This window comes from Helicoverpa zea, chromosome 16 (assembly GCF_022581195.2).
Source record: "Helicoverpa zea isolate HzStark_Cry1AcR chromosome 16, ilHelZeax1.1, whole genome shotgun sequence".
NCBI classification, from domain to species: Eukaryota; Metazoa; Arthropoda; class Insecta; order Lepidoptera; family Noctuidae; genus Helicoverpa; species Helicoverpa zea.
In genome coordinates this window covers 5062790-5089778 of record NC_061467.1, presented here as the reverse complement: position 1 = coordinate 5089778, position 26989 = coordinate 5062790, and the positions used below count along the sequence as shown (strand labels likewise).

Below are 26989 nucleotides of genomic sequence, written 5' to 3'. Positions count from 1 at the left end.
AGTCTGGATAGATAAAAATAGAATTGTTCATGGCTAGCATAATTACACTAACATTATAATGGTGAAGGTTTGTGAGTATGTTTGTTACTTCATGTGCCAAAGGCCTAATGGATTTTGATGAAACCTTACAATCATATACATCAGAATAACATGAAAAGGAAGAAAGGCGAATGTACTGGTGGAAACTAGCTACTAAACCAATAAAACATAAATAAGGAATATAATAAAAAGGCTGCAGTTTTAAATCAGTCTGTATATTGGATATGTCTGCAATACAGCAAGATACATTACAGTGAAAACAGATAAAAGTGATAAAATATTGGAAACAAAAATAGTAATTAGAATTTCTTCTCTGAAACAAAACTATAATAAAACCATTCTTATTATTACTTAAAAGTAGATACTATTAATATTGATGTTAATTAATGCCTCTAACTAAACAAGCCCTTTGTTGAACATTATTTGTAAAAAAACTAAAGGAATTTTTATATCAATAAACCTCAACAATTTTAGATAACTTAAAACTCAACAATCCTTCGATAATTTTTCTTAATTTCTAATTTTGTTGCCTAAACATTATTTTTAACAAAATGCCGAACAAAAGGCTTGCTTGAATTATAAACTTATCTCAATGGGCACTTTTGGTTTAGTTTAAATGTTAGTATTTAATCTAATATTGTATTAATAAAAATTACAAACTTATCAAGCAAACTTTAAAATAATATTAACCATCTATAAAAGAACTATCAAATCTAAGGTCCTAGCCAAGTTACTTTTATGGTACAACTCACCCTTCTCCTACCCTGAACATATAAAAATATCTTTATGTACTTTAAAAACATTTCAGTCCATAAATAAAGATGTTCTTCGGAATACTGAGCTCGTACCGGCAGTCTAAATAATAATGGTGGCAATGTAAACATCTTTATTTAGGAACCTCTGTCCACATCCCAGTGGTTACTTTAAATTAAACAGTAAGGGGACCATTTTATAGCACACATTTATTAACAGCTAATAATTTTTCGGGTCCTTTACTAAAACTTACTAAACCTTAAATTAGGTAACGACATTGGGAGAGGCTTATATAAATCCTAAATTACAACCTGGACCTGTGACATAAGTCTATTATTAGTAAAGCATAATATTGTTTTGGATTCCAACTGTGGGGAGTCTAGAAGCGACATGGAAGCTGTTAGGAAGCAATGCGAACATAATCATAAAGCTTACTTTACAGAAAATGTGTTTTTACAACAATGATCAAGCAACTGAAAATGTGGATCCATGAAGAGAATTACGAGAAATTAAATATACATATCACCCTCAAAATTTACATCGTAAATTCTTTGCTTGTATATTTTATTCGAATTACAGCTATATATTGCACTTATTTCAGAAACATTTTACACAGAAATCCGGATTTTAAATATTGGCTCGGTTCTTCCATGGTAATGTTTTGCACAATATATTTAATCACTATCAAAACTGTCAAATCATTAACGACTGTAGTGGCATTTTTACAACATATAGATATAATGTTGAAATGAATGATGAAAATACTTTTGTACATTTCCAAAACATTCTTCTTCATAGCGTCAGATACTGGTTTCGTTTGTCACATTCGCAGTCAATTCGAAAATGAATTCTGCCGCCAAGTGCGATCGCTTACACAATATAATCGCATCCCAAACACCCTGCCTCCTTTGTCACAAGTCGGTTAGTCTGTACACACTTATAGTCACTATGCAGCACCTTCGATAATTCTTCACAACTTGGATACTGGTGCAACATGTTAACACATGGACAAGCACTAGTACATACCAGTATCGAAAGTCGTCAAGCCACGATCAACATTCAGATTCGACCGTTTCTCTTACATTATCACATTTGTTTATTGAATAACCAATATAATCAATAGGTACTAAGTTACATCAGCAACTGTTCGGCTCTTAATAAAAATTTTGTTTGAGCAATGATAAGATTTTAAATACTATATATTCCCAAAGGTGAGCCATCCAAAATATATATATTTGCCGTCGAATTTTAAAAAAGGTTTTAAAAAATAATTGCGTATGTCCAAAAGCAGATCTAACTATGTTTATGTGTAAGTTGTCAACATACTACATTATCAGTCTCGATGATAAAAATGCATTTTGGCCAAAATGAGAAATCCAACGAGTGCGGTCCAAACTTCCCTAAACGAACATTACATAAACAAACGCCTCATGTACCTGATACAGATACTGACTAAACACATCAAAGTTAAGGTTTCAGAAACAAAAATAATTATGTACTACCAGTTCCAAAAATCATAATTGAAGAGTAAACAAAGAAGCATGTCCATAATAGGCACTTTATAGTACTCTACACTACATAACGAATAATGTCAAGTTACCTGTATCAAAGTATGAGTAAAGTTTAAAAATTCAGTCTATTTTCTTCCTTAGTTACATTTTCTTTATCAAATCCCACAAGTTAAAGCTCTTTTGCATTAGAAAATCGTTCTAGCAACCGATATATCCATAACCACAAATAAGACAATCTGGCCCTTTCAGAATTTTGGTCCGAAGTAATTTACATATCTTCTTCAATTATTAAAATTAACAAAAACTTATGTATGTTGAAAATTAATTCTACAACACTTTTACATTCTATGTTTGCAACATGTGTTATGTACACAATTTTAAAATAATACATAAAATGAGATCAAATATATATCCAGTCATGTAAACAAATTAAGCTGGAGCAGTGAGTGCTATACCTAAATAAAAAATTTAGAAAAATAGCTTCCTCATTACCTAATGTATTCATTAAAATAATATCAGGGCAAACTAACACATAATATATAGGTACTCGTATTTAATATGAAATATTTTTTGCCATATGTTTGGCTTCGTTAGTGAATCTAATGCTGCGATTAAATTGCTTTGGTTGCTTTCAGTTTGTCAAAGTATTTTGTGCAAATTAATATTGCAAGTCTAAAACGGATCAAATGTACTGGGATAATCCTATTTCTTACTCTCACTCGAAATTTGATGGAAATTGACAAACATTCAATACTTTGTGTATCAAAGGACATCGTAATTTCGTCACAATAAATTTAAAGAATGTTTATTATTGTCACAACAGATTAATTAAAGATGTGTATTATGAATAGGTGATAAAACTTTGGATGCCACTAACACGTTTTTCAGTAATAAAGAAATTAGTTATTGCATTTAGTAGTAGTACTATGGGAAACTATGCTATATTGTTTATGTACAAATTAACCACTAGAATTTTTCTGCAACTTCTAGTAGTCAGAAATCATAAGTGATTTATTTGTACGCATAGAATAATAGCTTTGTCAAGACATGAAATTGAAATTAGTTGTTCAATTTCAACTTCAGTGAACATAGGACGTGTATAATAAGAGGGTTCAGTAGAACTAATAAAATGTCGATTTTAGTGGATAAGGAGCCCTCTAGTCCGAGAGATGGGCACGCGTGAGGTGTCGGCGCCGGGTGGTCAGGTCGGGGTGGGAGTCAGTGCGAGGTGGAGGCGGGCGGGGACGGCGGCGGCGCGGGCTGCAGCGGCTGGAAGGCTGACCCCAGCGATGGCCGCAGCGTGAAGCCCGGTATCGTCGGCTTCATCACAGACACTGATTCGGAGAATGCTCCTTCGCCCGCTTTCAGGTTTACCTTGAATTTTAAGGAAAAGTACATGTAATTTATGTTTAGTAAACCAACTATTTACTCCTTGTTGAAAATTCAATAATAAGATCTTTACGGTTTTCACAAAGGTGAACACTACTACTAACAAGTACTCAAAATAATAATTATTTACATGAAACAGCTACAATTTATTACCTTTTCACAACCATCGGGAGGTTCACGAGCCAAAAAGCGATTTATCTGCGGCGACGTGCCTAATTTAGACCCGTCAAGATCTGGAGACGAGCAGACACTGCCACCTGAAAATACCACACATTACATATTTAAAATCACAACAATCACATAAATGATTAAATATTAAAAAATAACTCAACTTTTCGAACAGCAAATCCAAAAATCTACTTTCAGATGTATTATCTACTGCTATTGTATTGTCTACAAAACTGAAATTATACCTAAAAAAGCGAATAAGCAAAGAACATTATAATAAAAACTCATGCTTGGGGACTAGTAACCATTCTGATATTTTGTGCATATCAACTATTAAATTGCGAGGGGTTGTCTAAAAGCTATAGTTTTAGTTATAGACCTGCGGCCAACAGCTCTGCGGACCCACCGCTGGAGAGAGACCCCCGGGACGGTGGATCTATGCCCACAATGCATTGTTTAGATAATTGAAATAAATTGAGAAAGTTCTTTGTTCTGATGTACTTGAAATGAAATACCCACTTATAAATTAAGTTATCAGATAGCTGTACTGGAAAGTGTTTAAGATAATTGTGAATACTAATTCACTTATATCTTCATATTTAATATTTTTATATGAATTTGTTCACAAATGGAATAGTGATGTTACCTGATGAATGAGCAGTGTGACAGAGATCATGTGGTGTCTGAGTGTTCACTGAACGTCTGAGAAGCTCGGCGAGAGGCGCGCGGTGGCCTTCTGGTGTTACCTGCAATATTATAATTAAACAAAATGACTATTTGGCAAAAACCACGTAGCTCCTGTGTGCTATGATATACATGTTAATGTTTATTTAAATAAATTCTATTTCCAATGTTTATAGGAGTGCTTGTTCTTGTTGAACTATACTTGTGAAAGTAAAGGAAAAACACTTACTTTATCCCTTAACCGGTCTAGATGTGGAGTTTGTGTGCCACTGGCTGGATAGAGCACAAGTCTTTCAATCTCCTGATTGAGACCCTCCACTGATGACCTCGCCGCTCGCAACGGGACACTGCCACCTCCAAAACGGGACCCTACATTAAAATATATTAAAACTTGTCCTATGACGTTTTATGTTAAAGCTAGCTTCCCCCACAGTTTTGTTGGTGTACCATGATGACAATACACATTAATTAGAAAGAGCCTACAGACTTCCTCAAATCAAACCGATTGTTCCTGAGAATAGTGCATTCAACCAAATAAACTTTGCAGCATGATCAATATTTTTGAATGATTTAAGACTACGTTATATCTATATATGTTGAAATGAAAACATACAAAGTGCAGTAGTCATAGAATGACTTGAGTAGTCTCCAGATGCAGATGGTTTGTGCGGTCTTTGCAGGCGACTGCGCAGGAAGCGGTCAAGCTTGTCATCCTCGGAACTCCGTGAAGAACGACCTGAGGCTCCACCTCCATCATCAGTCTGTTAAGAACAGACATGATTAAATTGTGCCCATAAAACTTTAATTATTAATCTACATCAATAGTATTTATAATACTATAAAGATATGTGTCCTTTTAAATTAATATTTTATTTACCGTAATGAATGTGCCAAGCTATCTAAGTAATAAAAAAAATCTACCACACTGTTGCTTATCAAAAATCAAAGACTGTTGTGTAAAACTGAAAAACTAATTTCAGAGATTATCCATGTTCCACAATGATAAAACCTTCACCTCTTTACAATATTAGTGCAACATACATATACAATGTGTACACCTATCATAGGCATAGCATACAAGACGTTTATTATTCCTATTTTGTTTTTTTTTTTTTTTTTTTTTTGTGATTTGAAATGCTGTTGGTGTGAAAATAAAAATGAGTACATACTTGTGTGGACTTGTCGACTTGCAACTGGCCAGCGTGAAGATAGTAGTCCCTGGACCATTGTCCTTTGTGATACAGAGTGTCAAGGGAGGCTGTGCGCCTAATGACACTGGCACCAAATCTACCCTTGCCTAGAAAATACATTAAATTTGTTAACACTTGTCTGTTATTAGCTCCAAATATACTTAAATGACAATATAGAACATTTTTGACACTATGACCATTGGAAGACTTGTTTTAACAATACACTTTGCTCATTTATTTAAAAGGTTCAGACAAAAATCCTTTTGTTTATTGGAATTTACCTTAGCATCAAGAACAAGCTGTATGACTTATGAAATGGCCTTATTGGATTAACAGATAGATCTATTTTAAGTAGTAAGAATGTTCATACTTTATGGTAATGTTTTTCTAAAGTTACTTATTACCACAGGATCATATCAGAAGGTCCTTGAATGAATTTCTATAACTTGTATGCAGCCTTTGTGGTGAAATGTTACAAATTATTTGACACCACAGGCTTCCAAATCAAATAAACATTGTAGCTCATGTTTAATTTTCAAAATCAGCATTTCATTGAAATTATTCATATTTTTAGATGCTGTTGTTAATCTACTATGATATAACTGACCTTTTACACCAATTATTTTCCACATAATAGTATAAATATTTAAATACGTATTATTATTTACTTGTATGCTGGTTTTAAGCTGTTACCTTTGTAATTGACAGCTCCAGGGCTTCGCTGGCCAGAAAGGGCGTGATCTGGTGATATCCGGCGCCACGCATTAGTGGGGGATAAGGTCGGGCTGTTGCTGGCGTTCTTCTTGAGCCCGCCGCCCTTCATGACTGATGACACCGGCAGCGTCGCCCGCATCGGGCCCTGCTTGCCCACGGGACAGTCCGACTGCTTCCTTACCCGGCCCGACATCCTTGCTTCCTTTCACACTGCACTACTTTACAAACACCCTTATTTCTTCATCAAACGAAACACTCAACTATCACTGCGCAAGAAAATTAAGAATTTCATTCGCCGACGCCGCACCAAGCTCTTTGTAGAGGGAATATTCTTAGGGAACTGTAAAGCAGGCCCTGTTGTTACTACGATCGTTCTAATTATGCAATACGGTAATCAACACTTTCGTTAATGTAATGGGATTTAATAACGGGTGGATCTAATATTCAACTAGCACTTATTACATAAAAACAAAATTACAAAGCGGACAAGTCACATTTTTTCTGCACAATGGATGAATGAATGAAGCTGACAGATGACAAGGGACATCGCGCCATTCCTTTTTTTCTTTCGATAAATTTTAAATTACTCTAACAATAATACGTAAAAGTTGCATTGTTGGGAACTAGAATGAAATAAAACTTGATCAAATAGTAAACTAATTATTACCTACGAGAATTATTCCACTTATTCGTAAGCATTGCAATTATTATAACAGCTGATTATTCCGCCATGTCAACTAACTTGTCTATGGTTTGTGTGTGTCGGAGTCGGAGATTGTTGTGGCCTCGTCTCCGTTACACGAAATAAATTCAATATTACTTGTACATATTATTGCTAAATAAGAATAAATTTAGTTCCATATGATGAATTTGGTACACGCTTTTTGTCACTACATATTTGTTTATAGTAAACAATATTTTTATCTGTTATTATAAATACAGTGAGGGGCAAGGTCAAGGTCAAGGCTTGTCATAGTCAAAGCTTTGTGTTTACCTTGACTCATATGAACACGGTTGCTCTCGCTTTAGGAGACAAAAGCCTTATCTAGCTTTTGGATTCCTGATCAAAGCTGCGATAAAAATATATATAGGTTCTCTATGCTATACATGGTGGTCATAGATTTACAATCCCACTACCGTTTGTGGTGGTACTTGTTCTTCAAGTATTCTAATAGCTTTAGGTTGGCCCCCTATATCTTCAAGATTAATCTAGTTAGTTGCAATCATGATCCTCACCATGGTGTCCACTTTATATTTAAAGCCACAATAATTAGGTGGAACATTTAATTCCATGTCATAACAATTATTAGTGTCAAAAGGGAGTGGATTTTAAGAAATTAGAGACTAAATAAATAGTAATTGGGTTAGCAAATGTTTAGCATGCGTTTTCGAGACATTGGATTAGATACAGAAGAAATAAAACGTTGGAGTTCAAGAAATATATTAATTATATCTAGTATAAGTTTATTATGCTAAATCATAGACAGAAAATAGTAATTTATCACAATAAAAGTAAAGTACAAACTTTAATTGTAAATCTGTACCCACCTAGTAAATTAAAATGCACCCAATGACATCATTCAATAACAATAGCATATAAACAAATTGAACGCTTGAAACAAATAATAGAATATGTACTTAATAAACAATAGAGAACATTAACTGTAAATGATATGTGCCAAAAATTGGATGACTAACTAAAATTTACAAGAATTGAAACACAACTAAAGAAATTATAATACATTAAACACTGTTATCACTTGACACAAAACCACACAAACATCCCAATTATAACTACGGCCCTTATATATAATGTATAGTATTGCCTTCAATACGAAATCTACTCTCTAACTAAAATAACCTACATTAATATACTAGCTTTTCTAGTAAAATATACAAAAAACTATTTATATTTGTCTTCTATTCGTTACTGGTCGGGTTTTGAGCAATATTCTGCTTCTGTTGAGCAATCCATGCTAGGATTTTCTCTTTGAGTTCGGTGTTGGACTTCACTTGGTCCATAGACAGCGGCGATCGGTTGAACGGATCTGATTGGTCACTCAGAAGATGTCTGAAACAGTGGAATGAGTTAGTTATAGTGAAATCATTAATGATTACAAAGTTTAAAAAACAAAACGCAAAACAACATAGCCCTTTTTGGCAGAAGGCTATAAATGCCATTTATAGGCTAAAAATGGCTAAATAATTTATAGGCTAAAAATGGTCAATTATATTACGACTTCCATCGAAGTTTATTTTACCGATTTTTTTTATCTTGAAAATATTATTTTTGACGGCTATACCTCGCGATGGTGGTTCTATCGACTGTGGTGCGGGAACTGGGCAGTATAACAGGGTCCATCATGAGGGTGCTCATGATGGGGTCGAGGAACTCCTCAGGCGCGTTGGCAAGTATCTCCTCGTCTCGTTGCCGCTGTACTGCAAACCTTTCTACGCACGTGGCTACTTCACGTAGCGAACCTATGAGAGCTCCTCCTCCGATGCGAGCTAAGGAGGAAATAAAAATGTTTTTTTAGTTATTAACAGATTTTGTGTACAATCTGACAACTTACACAGATCATCGCTAAGAAGTTCTATCTATATCACTTGGGTCATTAAACAAATATGTAAAGTTAAAACGGAACCGTCATGTACGCGCGGTTTTCACTCTTTTGACGGGCTGTATACTAGGACAACATGGCTCATTAATGGCGGACCAAGGCTTTCCAAAAATCATGGCTTAATCCATCCATGTAGTTACTTAATTTTGATTATAAAAAATACTTGCCCAATACAGCTTCAGCTAACGTAAACAGTTGCGGTGAGTACGACCGTCCGTCATCCGACACGGCGGCACAGAAGCGCTCGTTGCTGCCCAGTTCCACGTACATGCGACAGATGTCCAGCACAGTACTGGCTGGCTCGAACTCGTACTCTTTCATGTCTTTTACCTGAAAGGAGGTGAGGTTGATGGTTTGGATTGTTTATGGCGGGAGCGAGGTATGTAAGTTGGAGAGACATAATATTATTAGTTTACAATGTCTTTTGTTATCTGGATTTTTTTATTAAATGAACAAAAAACACGCAAACGTATCGATGGGATAGCGTTGTAACATTAAAGATATGTATCAAAACTGTAAGTATGTAGAGCTTGTGCCAGAATTAGGAAACTTCACCGTTAACAAAAACGTCAGTATTCTTAACAACTGTTCACTATGTATTTTGACGATACATGTTTTTTGTTGTAATTTACTAAAAGACATAAATTAATTGTAGTTGCTTTAGGCCTTACCGTAAGTGATAATGTTTAGCAAAACAAAATAACATCAGTCAATATTTTACACCAAAACTCACCTTAAAATTCTTCTTATTAGGCCCAACGAGATGCAGTAAGAAGTAGTTGAGCATGGACGCGATCCGTTCCACCAGTGTTGGATGACAGAAGACATACGGCGCATGCGCGGTGAGGCGTACGAGAGTGCGGATGGTGTCACGGCCCAGGATGTTGTCGAACCGCGCCAACATACCGATGTGGGAGAGGTTGGATAGGTTCTGAGCTCGCTCTTGTGATGGTAGGTTGGCCCATGAGCCTGATTCCCTGTGAAAATAGTTGAAGATTTGATTTTGTATTTGTGTAAAAAGGTTGTATGATAGTGTTTAGTTCGTATTACAGCCTAAAGGACGAGCGTTCGAATAGTATCACGGTTTATGATATAGTTGACGCGAGCCTACATGTCGATGTAGGATAAGTTGGATAGGTTCTGAGCTCACTCTTGTGATGGCAAGTTGGCCCATGAGCCTGATTCTCTGTAATTATTAGTTAAATTTTGGTTATTTGTGTAAAAACAAACATAGTACAATAACATAGTAGAACCTCCTTTATGGGAAGTCGGACATAAAGATAGGATGAAGTATGTTTTATTCACATTTCAGCCTTATTAGAGGGCATTAAATATCTTACTTTTCTCAGTACAATTTTTACCATATATACCTATAATTTGTATTGTAATTTTGCCGAGTAAAATGCTTTAAAGAATAACACAGAAAAGTCTGAATTTATAGTCAAAACCAAAGTATCCCATTTTGGTACATGCTACAAATCTAGTCAGTACTTCACTTATTAAAGTCCAAATCTATACAAGTTAAATAAATATAAATAAGTCTATAAAGTCTACTTACTGCGCAGTCTGCATGGTACGTATCTGTGCCATATTCCCGAGCGCTTCGTCGAGCAAGAAGATGGCGTCATTCATGAGAAGGTTCACAAATCTCAGGAATATCGGTGGGTGTACGGCCTCCATGTTAGCTTCGGCCTCTTTCGCTAATCGCCTGTAAATTAAATTGTATATGATGATTGTTTTGCTCTCAATCTGTTTTTTTTCTTCCGTTTGTGTGAGATTTTTCGAATAAAATTAAATATATTGTGATGTAAAGCGGTAGAGCATGGGGAAGCAGGTTTAGCGCATGAGATTTCACCGTGCTTTTCTCTCATTATGGAATAAATACCATAAATAGGAAAAAACATAGATTTGTATCATGATGATTTGTTTCAGAAAAAATAAATGCTTCAAGAGTTGAAATGTCTTCTACCAATACCTCAAACTGACAAGAGTAGTTCTCGATCAATATGTATATGACGAGTTAGAATAAAAAAAATAACTACATGTAATAATACAATGTATTTAGAAAGAAGAAGTAGGATGATGCTTTGTGATGCCACAACCTCTTCGTAGAAACTTTCTACAAAGTGAACGTCGCAGAGCAAAGTTTCTACTAAAACAAATATTTTTATATACCTAGTAAAAATTGCATTAAAGATGTTTTGACTATAAAAGAATACTAACGTAAATGCATCTCTATGTTCTTCCATAGCCCACAGGAAGTCCATGACGAGGTACATGGGGCGGCGGTAGTTGAACTTCTGTTCAAACTGCACGCTCTGGCCCGTCATCTCTATGCCCACGAACACGTCCAGTAGACAGGGCACTAGCTGTGGGGGGTGGAAAAAAAGTAATATTAAAATGAGTTTGCAATACTATTGACCACTGTCACCAGTTACCGATAAAGTCTCTGATAACCTCTCAGGAAAGAATTACACAAATAAACTATAACTTTTGGTTTCACTGGTCTCGGCCAGTTATTAAAGCTTCCTTCCATATAAGGCCTCTACATAATTTGGCAGAAATTATAAGCAGCTGTTATCTGCCATATAAGCCTTTGTATGTCAGATAAAAGCTGCTTATAATTTCTGCCAGATTATATAAATTATCATATCACAGGTAACCAGTGAAACTGGGCCTAAACCTTTCTATTATACAAAAGAAGAAAAATAAAGAAAAAGATTTTTAACAACCATTTGTGTAACATTATTGCAATTACAAAAAAAAACAATCCGTTTAGGTTAGATATAGGTAAACACAGCTATACACGTCAAACCGACGAAAAATTTGAGTGTAGTTATTTTCTTATCAATATCAATCATATATTCAAGAATAACTGTTTCGTTGTTTCAAGTATACCTGCAATCGATGTGGATGTTCCTTGAACAACTGTTCTCTGTAAAAGGACGCTAAGCTGCTCAGTGGTTGCTGGTCATCTGGGTGATTCGGTAACATCGCTTCGAGACATTCCGCTAGTCGAGCTCTGTAAAACAATTGTGGTAATAGATTAGTGACTTATAGCACTGTATATACATTCTCTAAATAACGTGACAGGAAATTTGATTTCTTGCCAGTCCTACTTTACTTTACCATCTTCCCACTTCCCACTAAATACGTTCACGGGCACATATAAGTGGGCAAGGGCTTGAGGTACGACGATCCCTACCTATAAAAGAATAAGCGATACTTGAAAGTGATCCTTTTATGAGCTTGTCATGATTATATATGTTTAAGACCATAATATATTTGGTATGTGGCGGGCCGCAGCACGCTGGCCACGTCCGCCTCCTCCGTGCTGGCGGCTCTGTTGGTGTTACTGCTGTGTCTACATACCTGAGGTGAGGGTTGTAAGTGCGGCTGGAGTCGCCCATGAAGGTGAGCACGAGCGTGAGCGCGGGCCGCAGCACGCTGGCCACGTCCGCCTCCTCCGTGATGGCGGACGACGTACGCCGAGCCATCGTTATCAGAACCACCACATTTTCCAGCACGAACTCTGGGACACATCTGCAAAGGTAAATTCATAAGTTATAACACAAAGATATAAATAGAATGCACCTTCTCAAAGTAAAATGTTTTTATTTCAAATACGCCTTTGCAGGATCTTATGAAACGCCACTCTACTTGCAAGGTTCCAAAAAGTTGATCCCATGGAAAAGGGCTGGCAAGAAATTCCATGTACACTTCTTTTAAGAAGTTAACATCACAAGGACTTGATTATAAGACGTTTGTTGTTATCCTATACCTAAACATGGTTTCTGCGCAAAGTTCCGTGACGACAAAAAGTTTGGCGAGAGCTTTAAAATTAATTTTACCTTAAAGTATCAGGCGGCGGTGTAGTAACAGGCATCTGTATGGGCACCATGCTCATGGGCGCGTAACAGGACTGCGGCGCCTCAGGGTCTGCTCTCACGGCCACTTGCACGAGCCACGTGCAAGTCGTCGCTTGTAGACGATTGAGGTTCGTCAGCATTTCCTTCTCGAGTAACGCGCAGCGGAGGCTTACGAATCTGTTAAAAGAGGTATTTTAAATTGGTAAATATAGGTATACAAAAAATAATTAATGTAAGTAATAATTTTTGTAAGTCACTCACTTTGTTTTCTTTTGCACTATAGACTAATTGAAAATAATATCCTTGCCCTAGGTTTAATATTTGCTAAGTTAATAAAAATTATTCCTCTAAATTGTGTCTACATGACATTTGTTTAGTTTCAATATTTACAAGATGACCCCTCCGCTGTGGGTGCAGCATGAGTGTCAGACTCTTACTGACTAAAACCAACCATATTCTTTCCTGAGCCCTTCATGTACCAGGGCCATGTTAACTCTTTCGAACAATACCGCAGCATGTAAGGAACATCCTTAGGTATACAAGTGACACAGTTAATAATAAATACAACATTACTTGGACATAAGATGATGTGCCCTCTGCCTCATGGGCTCGACGAGGTGATGCGCTCCGGCCGCCACGTCTGCCAGTGCGCGCTGAGCCTGTCCCAGCTCTTGACCACACCGCCATAGCTTCTCAGCACATACACGAACACCTAGAATGGCCAAATGTCATTAAAAACTTTAATAAATAAAGAATAAATAAAAGAGTCCCGCAATAAAAAGTTAAGTAACAATCAACAAAAATAAAATGTGTACATTACAATAATTTACTGGTAGAATTTTTTACTGAGACTATGGTGGTACCGGGCACACACGTAATGCACTTAGAGAAAACTTTATTCGAATAGTGTATTCCTCTACTATATAAATACTACAAAGAAAACACGAATTAATTATTACCTAGCTCCCATCCACGGTTTCATCCCCTTCAGACTATTTTTCTCTTCAGAGTTTCATCAAAATCTACACAGTATTTTTAAAGAGTCACAAACATACCAACAACATGATACATACATCCATACTACAATACATGCTTTCAAACTTTTGTATAAACAATTAACTTACCCAAATCAATGCACTTCTGAGTCATGAAGAAGCACTCAGTGACAAAGTTGTATGTGTCAGCCGTTGGCCGTTTGACAGGCTGATCATCTTCTGTCACTCTGGATGGCAGTAAACAAGTCTCACTGTGTAGGCAGTCTAAATGCACTGATTTGGCCACGCATTCTTGAGGCTGCAATGATAGGACAAATATTTGGAAGATAGGTTTTAACTAACATAAGAATAAAAAAGTATTGGTTAGTTACATGTTTTATTTGTTTCTTTAATTTGAAAGACATAATCAAATTCAAATAGGAAAAACACCTGAAAAGGAAAGTTACTATACCAATAAGTGTAGAACATAAAAGTTTTTTTCCTATCCTCACATAGTAAAGAAACTGATAGGTATATAGATAATATCTTACCAATACAGCACCATATGTAGGGTCAATCTTGAGTGCCTTCGGATCATCAGCTGAGTTACAGAATGGTTGGCATAGCTGCAGCAACACAGCTCCTAAGTTAAGCATGAAACCATCCGACACTGTGCTTAGAGTTGCCGCACTCACTTCCCCATGCTGAAATTGACAAAAGACATTGTTAAGTGAATTTGTGTGCAAGTCATGTAGGAATAAGATTCTGGATTAATGCCAAGAATTGAGAGGGATATGTGGAGAATTGTATATTTTCGGCCTCATTCGGAAAATAATTAATTATCATACATACATAATGTACACAAACAAGGAGTAACATGAAAATGAGATGCAGAAATAAGACAGATGCAGTAAATTAGTTGTCAGTTATCATTTTCTCCACACAGTATTGGAATATAAAAAATAACGAATGTATCAGCCGATCACCAATAACAGACTTTAACCAATACATGTCCATACTGCAAGCGATCTCTCCCTATGAGGTAAAATGAAATAAATAATCACCTGAACATTCCAAAGTTTTCCTCTACCAACATTTGATTTTAAACACTTTCCGATCCAAGATAGCAGCCTATTCCTCAAATGCGGGCCACCTTTGAGTATGGTTAAGAATATTCTATGCAAATAATTTGTTAGGTGGGAAGACGCATTCCAAACTGAGGTCTCTATCATAGATGTAGCTGCCTGAAATAACATTCACATATTATAATGAACATCACCAGAGTCTTATTGTAAGAAAATCATAGAACTAAGCTAATTGGATTATATTTATGTCACACTCGTAATTTGTAATTAAATTATCTACTTATAAAAAGAATAAGATTTTTGAAGACAAAGAAGTTATTTACAAACTGTACCTGATCCATAGGATTGTCAAAGAAATCGTGTGGTAATGATGCATTTCTTGGTAAAACTGAGAGGCTCAGTAAGGCACCAATGACGGAATCCTGGTAGAATCTGCCATTGGTCTCATTCTTGGGTTCACAGGCTTCTAATAAAACGGGGGCTAACCATTGATTGGCTGTAATGTAAAAGTTGTAATTAATATCTGATATTAAATCGAAAACATTGTTTTAATTTTGATATCTGTGCCTCGCAACACAAAATTTGTGAATGAAAAAGATGCAATATAGAAGATCAGAAATAGAAAATCTATTTAAACAATAAAGGTAGTATTGTTATTGTCATTTAATGAATATTTGAGTTAACAACAAGGTCACTTACCAGCAAATAGGTGAATAGATGGCAGTACGTAAATAGGTAAATTAATAAGATTTGATTTGTTTACATCTATGTGTATTCTTTTTAATACAGGTATCATTGTTTCTCGCAACTGTTCTTGAGAATTCGGATCACCTATAAGAAATATTATGAATAAGTTCTAAAAATTAAAGTATGACAAGAAACAAAGGAATGAAGATTATTACCATCGGACATAAATGCTTTCACAATGTCTAAGAAAAATGTGTGACACTGAGGGTCAACATGCTGTAAAAGTTCCACAAGCTGTATAGAAAAATCTTGCCCTTCAAATAATGCTGGTTGCTTAAGAGCGGTCACAGCATTTCTGAATATGAGCTCCTTCATCTTTTGTACAGCTGTCTTCACAACTGGGGAAGATACTTGCTCATAACTTTGTAAATTCTGAATGGAGCTAAACAAGTATGGAAAAATCTGCTTTTGTATAACATGTTCTTGGTAAACCTTGCATGTTTTCGGTATTACACTTGATTCAACGTCTGTGAGTAGTAGCCTTTCAAACAAAGCCTGCTCTAAGGCTTCTAAATCCAAATACACTTGTGGTTTAGTTGCTTCTGCTAGTTCCTCTAAAAAGACTAGTTGTCTCTCTCCACCTGGATATTCTGCGGCTTTAGGATTAATTGTAAAGTGGAAAACGTTTTCGACAATGTTATTTATTGTTTCGATTTCTTCAGCGCCGGGCGGTATTTTGGAGGCAGCTGGAAAGGCAGCATTGTCCTCAACACGAGGGGATTCAATTGTCGACGATACTTCAGAGGCCCCTAATAGCCCAGCGAATGGATTGTTTGGTTCAGACATCATAAAATTGTTGTAAACTTGACGAGCACTAACAATATCACGTTATATATTAAAAATTATTCAAGACACGATCACATACAACGTCAAATTACATTTTGTTCTTTAAAATCATAGCATGAATATTTACGATAAATCGTAAGCAAAAGTAAACCCAAGAAAAATTTGTATTTTCGTCGAAACGCTGACTTATCACAAAATTGATAATAAAGTGACATTACGATTTCGATGATCATGATGACATTTACTTTCGGTTTTGAAATACCGCTATGCACTAAAATATGTTTTTAAACATATCGATGCAGATATTTTCTTTATTACTATTTGACTTATTAAGATCGTTATTTAACTGTAGAGCCTCGATTTTCAAATATAAAAATCTTTTAGTCATTCTACTTTTGTAAATGTTTATATATTATTTTCAGCTGGCAACAAATTAGCAATTTTCAACTTTTTTATAAATTTGCAACATTCAAGTCACAATCATTTCAGAAACTCTTTATGTGTTAATTATTTTAATATTAGTTAATTGTACTAAAATCTCTCATTTGGAATTAAAAAAAGACTAAATTCTTTTATTTTCTACAATAACATTAAAGAAATAGTTTTTAAATAAAGAAAAACTATAAAGTAGATACTATTGAACGGAAACTCTACGCACATTTTTGTAAAGTAAGTACTGCAGAGGGCGTAATGGTGTCGCAGCACTAGCGCTTCCACTTCCAGCGTGTCAAAATTTATAACTAAATATTTTTAGATTGCCGCATTGTTCTGCTACAGTCGTCGTTCGATATCAATCTAGCGTACTCGAATTGTTACGTCTTTATGCAGGACATGACCGAGAAATTTACATTTTTTATGGCGTTTAGTAGTCGCTTATAGTGATTCGTTCATTAATGTAAGATTGGTAACAATTATTAATATTTACTCGTTAGGCCATTTTATGAATGCGTGTCCCCTTTTACATAAAGTGCTTGGTCAGCTAAAGGAAATACCATACACGTGCAATATCCATCAACGTTACACATTTTTGTTTAATGCGCGTTTCAAAGGAATTATGCATAGTATTTTGCAAATCGGTAATCGTATCACTCGTTATTGATCAATCTAATAATATTGCTACCCAGCCAAAATGGCGGCCGTAACAAAGCGATAACTGTCTTGTGCTTGGCAGCCATGGCCGTACACAAATTATCGAACTAAGATTTAGAGTATGTCTCATTATTAACTCTTGAAACAACTCTAATTTTGTGCATGATATTATGATTTCTTTACTTATCTTTTGAATGTATTTATAATATTTGTGTACCTATGTAAAATAATATTTTTATGCCTATAAGAGGGGTTACTGTTTGGTGTCGGTAATGTAAATTGTATCGTCATAAATTCTTATTCTAATCATTTCTTGCACCGTCCATATTTATTTGATGATTTCTACTTTTCACGTTCATATTTTACATTATAATGCTGCTAAATTGAAAGGACCGTTTAGGTACTCAGTGTATGTAGGTTAACAACACGCCATATTTACACGTAGATATCCGACCCGACCACAACGATATTTTTGTGTTAGTGTGTGTAAGCGTTATACGACTCGTGCGTGACCTCGATGAAAGGAAGGACAGATATCTTGCCGTTCTAGAAGGCTGACGTCATTCAAATCGTAGCGAGAGCGCAGCGCGCAGCTAGATATTGTGAAATGTGAACGGCCACCCACTGCTTGCTTGGCTTGGCTGTATCTACCTAAATTACTCTTGAAAGTAGTGGCTATGAACAGTTATTGTACTGACTTCTGCCATACATGTTGAATTTCGAACTGCGCAACGCCTAAGTAATTTTGTGATTCCTGGAGAAACATTCCCAATGATAATTGTTCCGACGAATATTAGGTATAGTATTTGAAAGAAAATCGAGATTTATTCTCGTGGATTATAGATAGACGATTACACTTATTAACTAGCAAACTAATTACTCAATTTTTTTTCTTAATTTATCATGCGCAGTCACAAGGGCGTGTCTTGCATATAGAGTGCAATGTGATTGTCGTATTGTGATTTTTTGTAAGATTTTTTGAATTCCATTTCCTATTTAGTAATCTGTTTTTGTTTTTTAGCCTTGGTTGATTTAAATTCGCTAAAAATAGATCTGTGACGTTTCAGTCCCTAACTTGCTAACGGGTCCTTTGTCGTCTTCCTCTTTAATTTGGGTGCATTATACAGTAAAAATGGCGAGTATGACAGTGGATTTTCCTTGCATGACGTGTTTGCCGTTTCATCGACGCTTGTTAGTATTTGTAACATTGTTGATGTCCCTTTCTCACTTGTTGGAGAAGTGAGTAAGCTGTCATCCAACATGTTAAGAATAATGCGTAGTTGATGCGGCAGGAACGTAGCTAAGTAGAATTTGACCGTGACTCCTAATTTTATCGAGAATTGAGATTTGTTTGTTGGTCATATTACTCGGAACCATTATGATAACACGAAACATAAAAATATAGCTTGTAACTTTTTATCACTTTACAAAGCCGTGAATGATATCGAAATTTTAACTGCGTGCTTACCTACATTGCCAAATAAATAACATTTGAAATATCTAAGAAAACAAGATATCTTCAAATTGTAGTCACATTATTTACATAATTATCATCTAAAGCCCGTCTTATCTGTTTTGATCCACGCAGCAATTATAGGTAAAATGTGAACATTCGTCCCTGCTCTCTTCATAAGTTCAATTATCTACTCATACTTAATAGTATTTTCTTATTTATGTATTTTCAGACCTAATAAGCACATATTCCTTGCATATATATATTTTTTGGCATACTATTTGTAACTTCCTATTGTTGCAGAGGTATTTCATAATTTCATAATGTACAAAAGTACTCTTTCAAAACTTTTCCTACATAATATCGAGGTAGCAATTTGAACTAGCGCCATCTATTGACGCAACAGATTTAAATTGGTCACAAACGTTTTGTCTACGAAACTATAATAGAAAACAACTCATTACTTATCGTCTTTTCTTTATCGCATTGAGAAAATTTGAATAACAAATAATGGAAATTATTATCGCATAGATGTTCTAAAAGTTTCTTGGTACATAGGATTTACACAAATAAATATGCCATTATACAAAGCTGATAATTTTGCTGTCATACACATGAGTAAATTACGATAGTGCCTCTCTATAAATGATCATTCAATTAAGTATGGTATATAAATTAGGCAATGAAGTAATCGTAATTAATTGTGCATTTGTCTCATTCCAGTGACACTTTCAAGATGACGGAAGCTGAGCCTAATACTGAAATGGAAGATTTGGAAGATGGGGAGATTGAGAGTGAAGGTGAAGAAGCAACTGAAATTCCAGCGGAGGAGAAAGGTATGGATACAGTACCTACTATCAACGATAAAATGCCCACGGTAAAATCAGAAATCCAAGATTTTTATTATTCAAAATCAGGTAAGAAAAAGAAGTCAAAAGCTAATAAAGAACAAAAGTTTAAGGACAAAAGTAAAAAGAATCGGAAATATTCTAGTCCTACAGAAGATGATTTTGCTGGCAACATTGAAAAAGCCATCAGAAAAGCCATGAACAAAAATGATGGCATTGATGATAACGACGATGATGTAGAAGATCGCCGAAAACATAAAAAACGAAAGAAACATGATATAAAAGATGGTCCTAGTAAAAAGCGTAAAAAACAAGATTATTCTGATGAAATGGATGAAAGTGAAATGATGTGTGTGAGAGGAGCGTCTCCTGTACACAGGCAGTCGCCTGATGATGTTTATGCTGATGACGATAGAGATTCATATGCATCTGACAGCAGTCAGGAGTCTAGGGGACAGCAACAGCACCATAGGCAACAGAGACACAACAGACAGCGTGAACGAAACAAAAACAATAAAAATGACCGTAGACGAGGCAACCATCCAATGCAGGACCCTGACGGAGTTTGTTTATATTACATGCAAGGTAAATGCCATAAAGGTGATGACTGCATTTATTCACATGATGCACAACCGCCAAGAAAAATGGAATTATGCAAGTTTTATTTAATGGATTGTTGTGCAAAAAGAGATAAATGTTTGTACATGCATGCTGATTTTCCATGTAAATATTATCATACTGGGCTTCAGTGTATATATAAAGATGAATGTAAATTCGCACATGGTAAACCCTTAAGTGATGGTTTGAAAAATATTCTTTTAAAACATATAGAGTCTGCTCCTAAAGAAATTTTAGGTGATTTCCCACGGCTTAACAGAGAAGGGGCGTTAAAAATGTTACAAACGACTCAAGCAAAATTAATCCAACAATATAACGAATCTTCGGAAGGTAATGAAAAAAACATTCCATCATTATTTGAGTTAAATATACCAAATCCCCAAAATACTCCAGAGTCAATGAATCAAGGAAACTATATGAACGAGAGACAAAATAAAATATCACCAAAAGTACGACAGTCGAGGTGGCAAAATGATATATCTAATAATCAAAACTTTAACATCAACTCATCGCCGAATAATAACACAAACTCAAGTAATGTACTTAGCATAAAGAATTTAACTGGGGTTTTAACTCCTCGACAAATTTCAGATCTAACTAAAATGGGTATTGATAATTTAGATCAGCTCGGCCAACTTACTGTATTGCAGTTGAATAGCATAGGGTTATCGTTAAAACAAATAACCGAAATTCAATTAAACACAATGAATATACAAAAGTTAGGATTAATTAATACCAACAATGATCCACCACAGTTCATTAATCAAGCAGCTGGTAGTAAAGATTTAGATTTAAGAGTGCCGCCTATAGCTGTACCTGTTTCTAGTAATGCAACGATATCGACAGATTTACCAGGAAAAGACATTGATATGCGATTCCAGCCATCTGCAATGCTTCCAGGATCTGAAGAAACCGCCTCTAATAAACCCAGTCAAAAAGATTCACAGACGAGCAAGGATATGATTGATATAGACCAGTATACAAAAGATGCTCTTAAATTCGCGACGAAAGATAAAGAAAATATTGATATTTCTAACGAGACGTATGAAACGGATAAACCTGTTATTTCTAATGAATCAAAGGACGTAGACCATCGTGTTCTTCCTTTTTCGGATGACGCTCCTAGAGTTATGCATACTGCCATTGAAGACAACCACGTAACGAAAGAATGTGATACAGATATTAGATTTTTACAACCAGAGCCTTTGTTTAAGAACCCTGAAAAGAGACACCGCCGATCAACTACTGACGATGAGGATAACAATTTATTAATAGATGAAAAATGGTATTCAAGTGATGAAGAAAAAGGAATGAAGAAAAAGTCTCCTGCTTCATCACCTCAGCAGAAGTCTCCCTCTCCACAAGCGTCCACTCCACAAGTAATAGAACCCTCTGCTTTATTAAGCAGGCTTGGAGATCTTTCAAAAATTGATATAAGCGACGAGGTCACAAAATTGTTAAATACCATGAAAAATAATCTGCAAGAAAATAAAGTTGAAAATAGTTCTGAGGGTGCAGCGTCTCCACAAAATAGACCGAGAGATCCGCGAGCAAGACGCTCTCCAGAAAAACAAAGTGATTCCATTAAGTCTTCTACTAAAAGGCCTCCACGAGTTTCAATTTATGAGTGTATTGATGGTGAGCCGACGGATGGTCGGCGAAGGACTGATGTCGATTTGCGGCAGTCTGATTTTAATCTTCCCGCTTTTGGTGATACTGACTTGCGTCAGACTAGTGGAGATATTGATTTTCGTTTAGGTTTGCCCTTTAAGCCTCTGCCGAACTACACTCCAGCTTCGGAAATAAATGCCTCAATCAATAGCCATCCTCCTATGACCTACAAAGTAGTGCTTATTGATATACCACGGCCAGACTATACCGATATTAGAAATAGTACGGCTAAGTCACAGGCATTAGTAGATCCACGACTTAGGAAAGTTTTTAGATTATCAGTTGATGAGTCCAACAGCGACAGTGAAAAGTCTAACAAGAATTCAACTGCCACAACTCCCACGGGCCCTAGAGTCGACCCACGAAGAAAACCTAAGGATGCCGGGGAAGCTGTTGCTCAAGATCAAAAATCTAGTTCATTAGATTTACAAACTATACTCCAAAATTCCAATTGGTATAAAGAAATGAGTTCAACACAAAAGATATTTGTAAATCAACATTTAGCACCGGTGACACAAATGATTAAACAGTATCAACAGGAGAAGGTTCCCGGAAAGAAATTCGATTTAGCTTCCATACAAAGCAATAGTGTGTTGTGTAAAATATTTACAAACTTGGGTGTTTCATTAGGTGAAAATGGTGAGTACTCCTATTTACCAAAACCCAAAGAAGCTTTACTCAAAACTCCAGTTAATTTTAATCAAACTCCATTTGGCATGAATAGCAACATGGGTGGACCTCCGGGATCAATGGACGGAGGTAATATGAACATGATGAATATTCCACCAATGGGTATGCCAGGTATGAATAATATGAATTTAGGTAACATGCATGGATTTAATCAATCTATGCCTGATCCACGGGGAGGTCCGACGCCTGGACTTCTAGGAATAGCTCCAAATATTCCTCATAATTTTAATAATAAATTTGGTGGACCTAACAACTTTGGAAATATGCCTTATAATGGTCCTGGGCCTGGCAATGATTTTAATTTTATGGACGGTGACCAAAATTACCCAAGGTTTCCAAATCGAGGAGGTCATCGAGGACGCGGCAACGACCGGTGGAATCGAGGAGGTTCGGGTAGAGGGCATAGGGATCGAAAAAACTTTAATGATCGTGGAAATTGGAAGAATGATAGAAATTAGGTTTTGTATAAATGTTAAATGCTTTTCAAATAGTATAGTGTTAACGTAATAAATTATTTTAATTAACGTAGATAACTCCTTCCACATGCAGCAAAATGTGATCGAGGTGATAATATTATTAATGACAGACTTAGTAGGTACGCTGTATTTTAATAGTGTAGGTAGGTATAGGTAACGTGTATAATATAATGTACAAGGTCCCATTAATTGTAAATATTTTTTATTTAGCAGTTAAATGATCAATTTCAGTATCGTTATTTATCTATGTAAAATAATTATTTGAGTACTGAATTAAGTTCATTAAAAATAAAATTACTCATTATAAGAGCCAAATGTTTTAAGACTGAGTGCGTGCGTCGAGGTTTATGAAATGTTTTTCTTTCATTAAAAATAATGCATTGTTTCAATCCTCAAAATAACAATCAACGCAAACTGTAAGTTTTGTATTAAAACAACGTGTGGTGGTAGATATCTATGCTCCGTCATAGTGAAAAAGCAATATGAATATTACCTCTAGATTGTTGAAATGTTATTTCTGTAGGTAAATATTGTAATAAAATCATAGACGGGCCTACTCATCATTAAAATAAATTCGTTTATATTTTATAAATGTCTTGATTTTCACACCTTTACTTTCAAAACTTACTTTATTTATTTGTTTATACATTTGTTCACATAATAAAATAAACATCAACTGGCTCTTCTCAGAAGGATGCTATGTTCTTGAGATACAATTATGTTTCATTTATGTCATGTGATGACAGGGAATTTTCATTCTATATAAGTATTTCATGTTCATGTTTTTATTTATAAAATTATATACATTTATTGTTATTTGATTGATATTGAGAGTCAATAATTCTATCTATATATTTTAATATTTATCCAATATCTTGGTACAAATGGAACACTTTTTGAAAGCCCAAATATAGTCTGAAAATCAGTGTTTCGTTTTGTTGACGTAAGATGATATGAGTTAATTGCACTTATATTAAGTGGGCCCAAACGTCACGCTTTGCGTTTTACAGACGTTTCACAGACCTGTAACAGGCCTGCGAATGAAGAAGCGCCGCGAGTTTAAATATTCCCATTTAGCAATACATTCTCTTTTCTACAGCAATACGAAGATAAGAAAACATCAAACATATGACATGAATTTTAATAACACGATAAATTAAACAACAATGTGCAATAATACAAACACATCCTGTGATGCAGTTGTTTACAACTTTTATGCCTTTTAGATAAACCAGAATGAAGAGATGAACAGCGAGAAATGAATTTAATGTATTCTAGTATGATATCATCGGCGAGCGTTGGGATTACGTAAGTATGTGTGGAGAAAAATCAAAGTCACCGAGGAGATAATAAGGTTACGAGTTCTCTTTATTGATTGATTGCAAAACTGATGTTATATAACTGGCGAAGTCTATTTTTAAACGATTACCACCTGTTTTTAAATTAATTGCAACTTGAGACACCTTTGAAAACGTAGGAGCTGTAAAAAAATCATACAAAAGTTATAAAATTAATAACCAATTAATTGCCGATGCAGGTGGTATACTAACTTACAAAGGCTTAAAGAATCCATTTCTTCTTGATCGTCTGTGCAGTTGTAGAATAAAACGCACTGTTTTGCAGACAATTTCGGCTGTGACACGAAATAATTATAGAGAAGTTCCATTTCTCTTGCTGCTGCTTGGGCAGTGTTGGGGGAACATACTAATACCACTCCCTGAACGCCGACCCTCAATGCTGGCCAGCATGATTCAAACCTGAAACAGTATGGTTACGCACAATAATACGTAGTCAGTTTTCAATCTGCTTGCCTTTAGGGGCCGTATCTACACTAGAGGTAGGTAGCTGAAGCAGCCATCTTATAGCTACAGTGCATCAACGTACTTCGTCAATTATATAAATATCAACCTGTTGATCCGAAGAACAAAAGTTGAACCTTTCATTCGATGGATGGCGCTTTTTGTAGCTACTGGTCGAGGTTACTCATTAACTGGATTTACAACTTTTACAATTAGCACATTATTAAAATTATTCGACAACCTCACCTATGATCACCGCTGCAGTCCCATAGTTCTATATCAATGTTTATAGTTTTTCCATTAATGTTCAGATTAGGAAGTTCAAATTCCACTATTCTGACACCTTGAGTGGGTCGAGGTGACTCAACTTCCTCGACATTCATCGAATCCGATATGAAGTTGGCTATACTCGTTTTGCCACTCTGAAATGACAAGCACCACATACTTAGTAACCAACACCCAATGCCTAGTTATGATCTAAGGATTATATTTTACTAAGTAGGGTATTAACTGCTTATCGGTATATCAGATTGGTATGAATACCTAAAGCGATGCCAAAACTAAGTGTTTGATTACCTCCGAAGGTCCGATCATCAATATTTTGAGTTTGTTCGGCTGCATCGCACCAATCGCCCTAGTTATCCCTATATTAAAATAATAGTTTCACTTGATGTATATAAACAAAGGTGCAATCTGAAAAGCTTTTCTCTGTCACTGTTGTGTTTAGTCATTACCAAGGCAACGTGGCGTTGCTATGTGTATCTAAGTTTTACGAAACTTGATTTTGCCCAATTCGTGAAGTTAGTTAAAAATAATTTATCTCTTTTCCTTAAATAATAAGTTCCTGTATAATCTAATTTGGTTTTCAGTAGAAATGCATATTACTTATTTAGATTTTTTTATGATAACGAACATTTCCCTAACGCATACCTCGAATTTAATAAACCAAATTCGCAATTATTTTATCCTTAGCGGGATAAGTAGCATGAAATAAAAACAAGATGTACCTTAAAGTATTGTGTACTTGCCAACGTTGTTTTGATTGCTTTTAAATCTTTTTCAACGACCTCTGCCATCTAACCAAAGCATTCATATGTGAAGACTTTCTCTCAATGTTGGTCAAAAATACAGGTCCCACCGAGATTTGAACTCGGATCGCTGGATTCAGAGTCCAGAGTGCTAACCATTACACCATGGGACCGTTGCGCTTCGTCTCAAAATTAAGATGTGCTATATAGACACTGTACCTACATTTTGACCTAATAATAAAAATGCAGGTACGATCTAAAATTAACTAAGAAAATGGACTAGTGACAGACGTGCTTTATTTTTAAAATCTATTCTGGCCATTGTCACGCGTAGTTCTGTTGCATAAAATAATGCTCTTGTTATTGTAAAATAGTTATTGTCTTGTTTAGTTGCCAAACTAAAGAAAAATTAAAAGTATGAGGCAAGAAGCTTCCTTGTTGACTGATCAATCAATGCTTAGCTGAAATCGCTGGGACTAAAAGCATGACATTTTTGCACAATCATTTGGTATTTGAATTTCTTAAATCTTTATAATAATTTTGCACCTGAGTGCAACTAAGTGCATAATTATTTAAACCGGAAATTAAAATACCGATATCTTTGTCCAAGACACTTTTATCAGTAAGTTAAAAGTTATCATGTCTGGAGTTAATATCTATTTTTTGACCTTGTTTTGTGCGGTTGTGCCTTACCTTCCTTATTTCTTATTTCCGGTATACCTACCGGAATCGATTTGATAAAACTGGATTATCTGCTGTGCAACCATGCAATTCTAATAATGTTAAA

At 35.4% G+C, this 26989-nt stretch overlaps 4 protein-coding genes and 1 non-coding gene across 9 annotated transcripts; 1 reads left to right on the top strand and 4 right to left on the bottom strand.

Moving 5' to 3' along the window:
* Window positions 1-238: 238 nt before the first annotated feature.
* Window positions 239-7176, bottom strand: LOC124637344 (protein FAM117B-like). Of its 3 annotated transcripts, none has more exons than XM_047173712.1 (8): window positions 7116-7176; window positions 6428-6714; window positions 5714-5841; window positions 5158-5305; window positions 4774-4913; window positions 4507-4606; window positions 3846-3949; window positions 239-3677 (listed from the first exon to the last, which is right to left on the bottom strand). In XM_047173712.1, the coding sequence occupies exons 2-8, from the start codon at window positions 6639-6641 to the stop codon at window positions 3522-3524; spliced, it is 990 nt and encodes a 329-aa protein (XP_047029668.1). In that variant the 5' UTR covers window positions 6642-6714; window positions 7116-7176; the 3' UTR covers window positions 239-3521. The 3 variants fall into 3 exon arrangements, with proteins under 3 accessions (XP_047029668.1, XP_047029669.1, XP_047029670.1); XM_047173713.1 differs by having other exon boundaries at window positions 6428-6663; window positions 7116-7134; XM_047173714.1 differs by lacking the exon at window positions 7116-7176 and having other exon boundaries at window positions 4774-4898; window positions 6428-7109.
* A 696-nt stretch (window positions 7177-7872) lies between these two features.
* On the bottom strand, window positions 7873-16735 carry LOC124637625 (ubiquitin conjugation factor E4 A). Its single transcript, XM_047174225.1, has 16 exons — window positions 15900-16735; window positions 15697-15828; window positions 15330-15493; window positions 14977-15156; window positions 14464-14616; window positions 14063-14231; window positions 13512-13650; window positions 12921-13115; window positions 12442-12612; window positions 11968-12091; window positions 11293-11438; window positions 10628-10777; window positions 9803-10046; window positions 9237-9399; window positions 8752-8956; window positions 7873-8519 (listed from the first exon to the last, which is right to left on the bottom strand). Exons 1-16 carry the CDS (start codon window positions 16531-16533, stop codon window positions 8369-8371), a joined length of 3120 nt encoding a protein of 1039 aa, XP_047030181.1. The 5' UTR covers window positions 16534-16735; the 3' UTR covers window positions 7873-8368.
* A 553-nt stretch (window positions 16736-17288) lies between these two features.
* LOC124637419 (protein suppressor of sable) lies at window positions 17289-23963 on the top strand. Of its 2 annotated transcripts, none has more exons than XM_047173892.1 (2): window positions 17289-17425; window positions 19796-23963. In XM_047173892.1, exon 2 carries the CDS (start codon window positions 19809-19811, stop codon window positions 23355-23357), a length of 3549 nt encoding a protein of 1182 aa, XP_047029848.1. In that variant the 5' UTR covers window positions 17289-17425; window positions 19796-19808; the 3' UTR covers window positions 23358-23963. The 2 variants fall into 2 exon arrangements, with proteins under 2 accessions (XP_047029848.1, XP_047029847.1); XM_047173891.1 differs by lacking the exon at window positions 17289-17425 and adding an exon at window positions 18166-18416.
* Window positions 23964-24725: 762 nt separating this feature from the next.
* Window positions 24726-26986, bottom strand: LOC124637420 (intraflagellar transport protein 22 homolog). Of its 2 annotated transcripts, none has more exons than XM_047173895.1 (4): window positions 26900-26986; window positions 25421-25596; window positions 24930-25132; window positions 24726-24855 (listed from the first exon to the last, which is right to left on the bottom strand). In XM_047173895.1, the coding sequence occupies exons 2-4, from the start codon at window positions 25555-25557 to the stop codon at window positions 24731-24733; spliced, it is 465 nt and encodes a 154-aa protein (XP_047029851.1). In that variant the 5' UTR covers window positions 25558-25596; window positions 26900-26986; the 3' UTR covers window positions 24726-24730. The 2 variants fall into 2 exon arrangements, with proteins under 2 accessions (XP_047029851.1, XP_047029849.1); XM_047173893.1 differs by lacking the exon at window positions 26900-26986 and adding an exon at window positions 25751-25887.
* Window positions 26304-26375, bottom strand: Trnaq-cug. Its single transcript has one exon. It is a non-coding gene; the product is annotated as a tRNA-Gln (tRNA).
* Window positions 26987-26989: the final 3 nt, after the last annotated feature.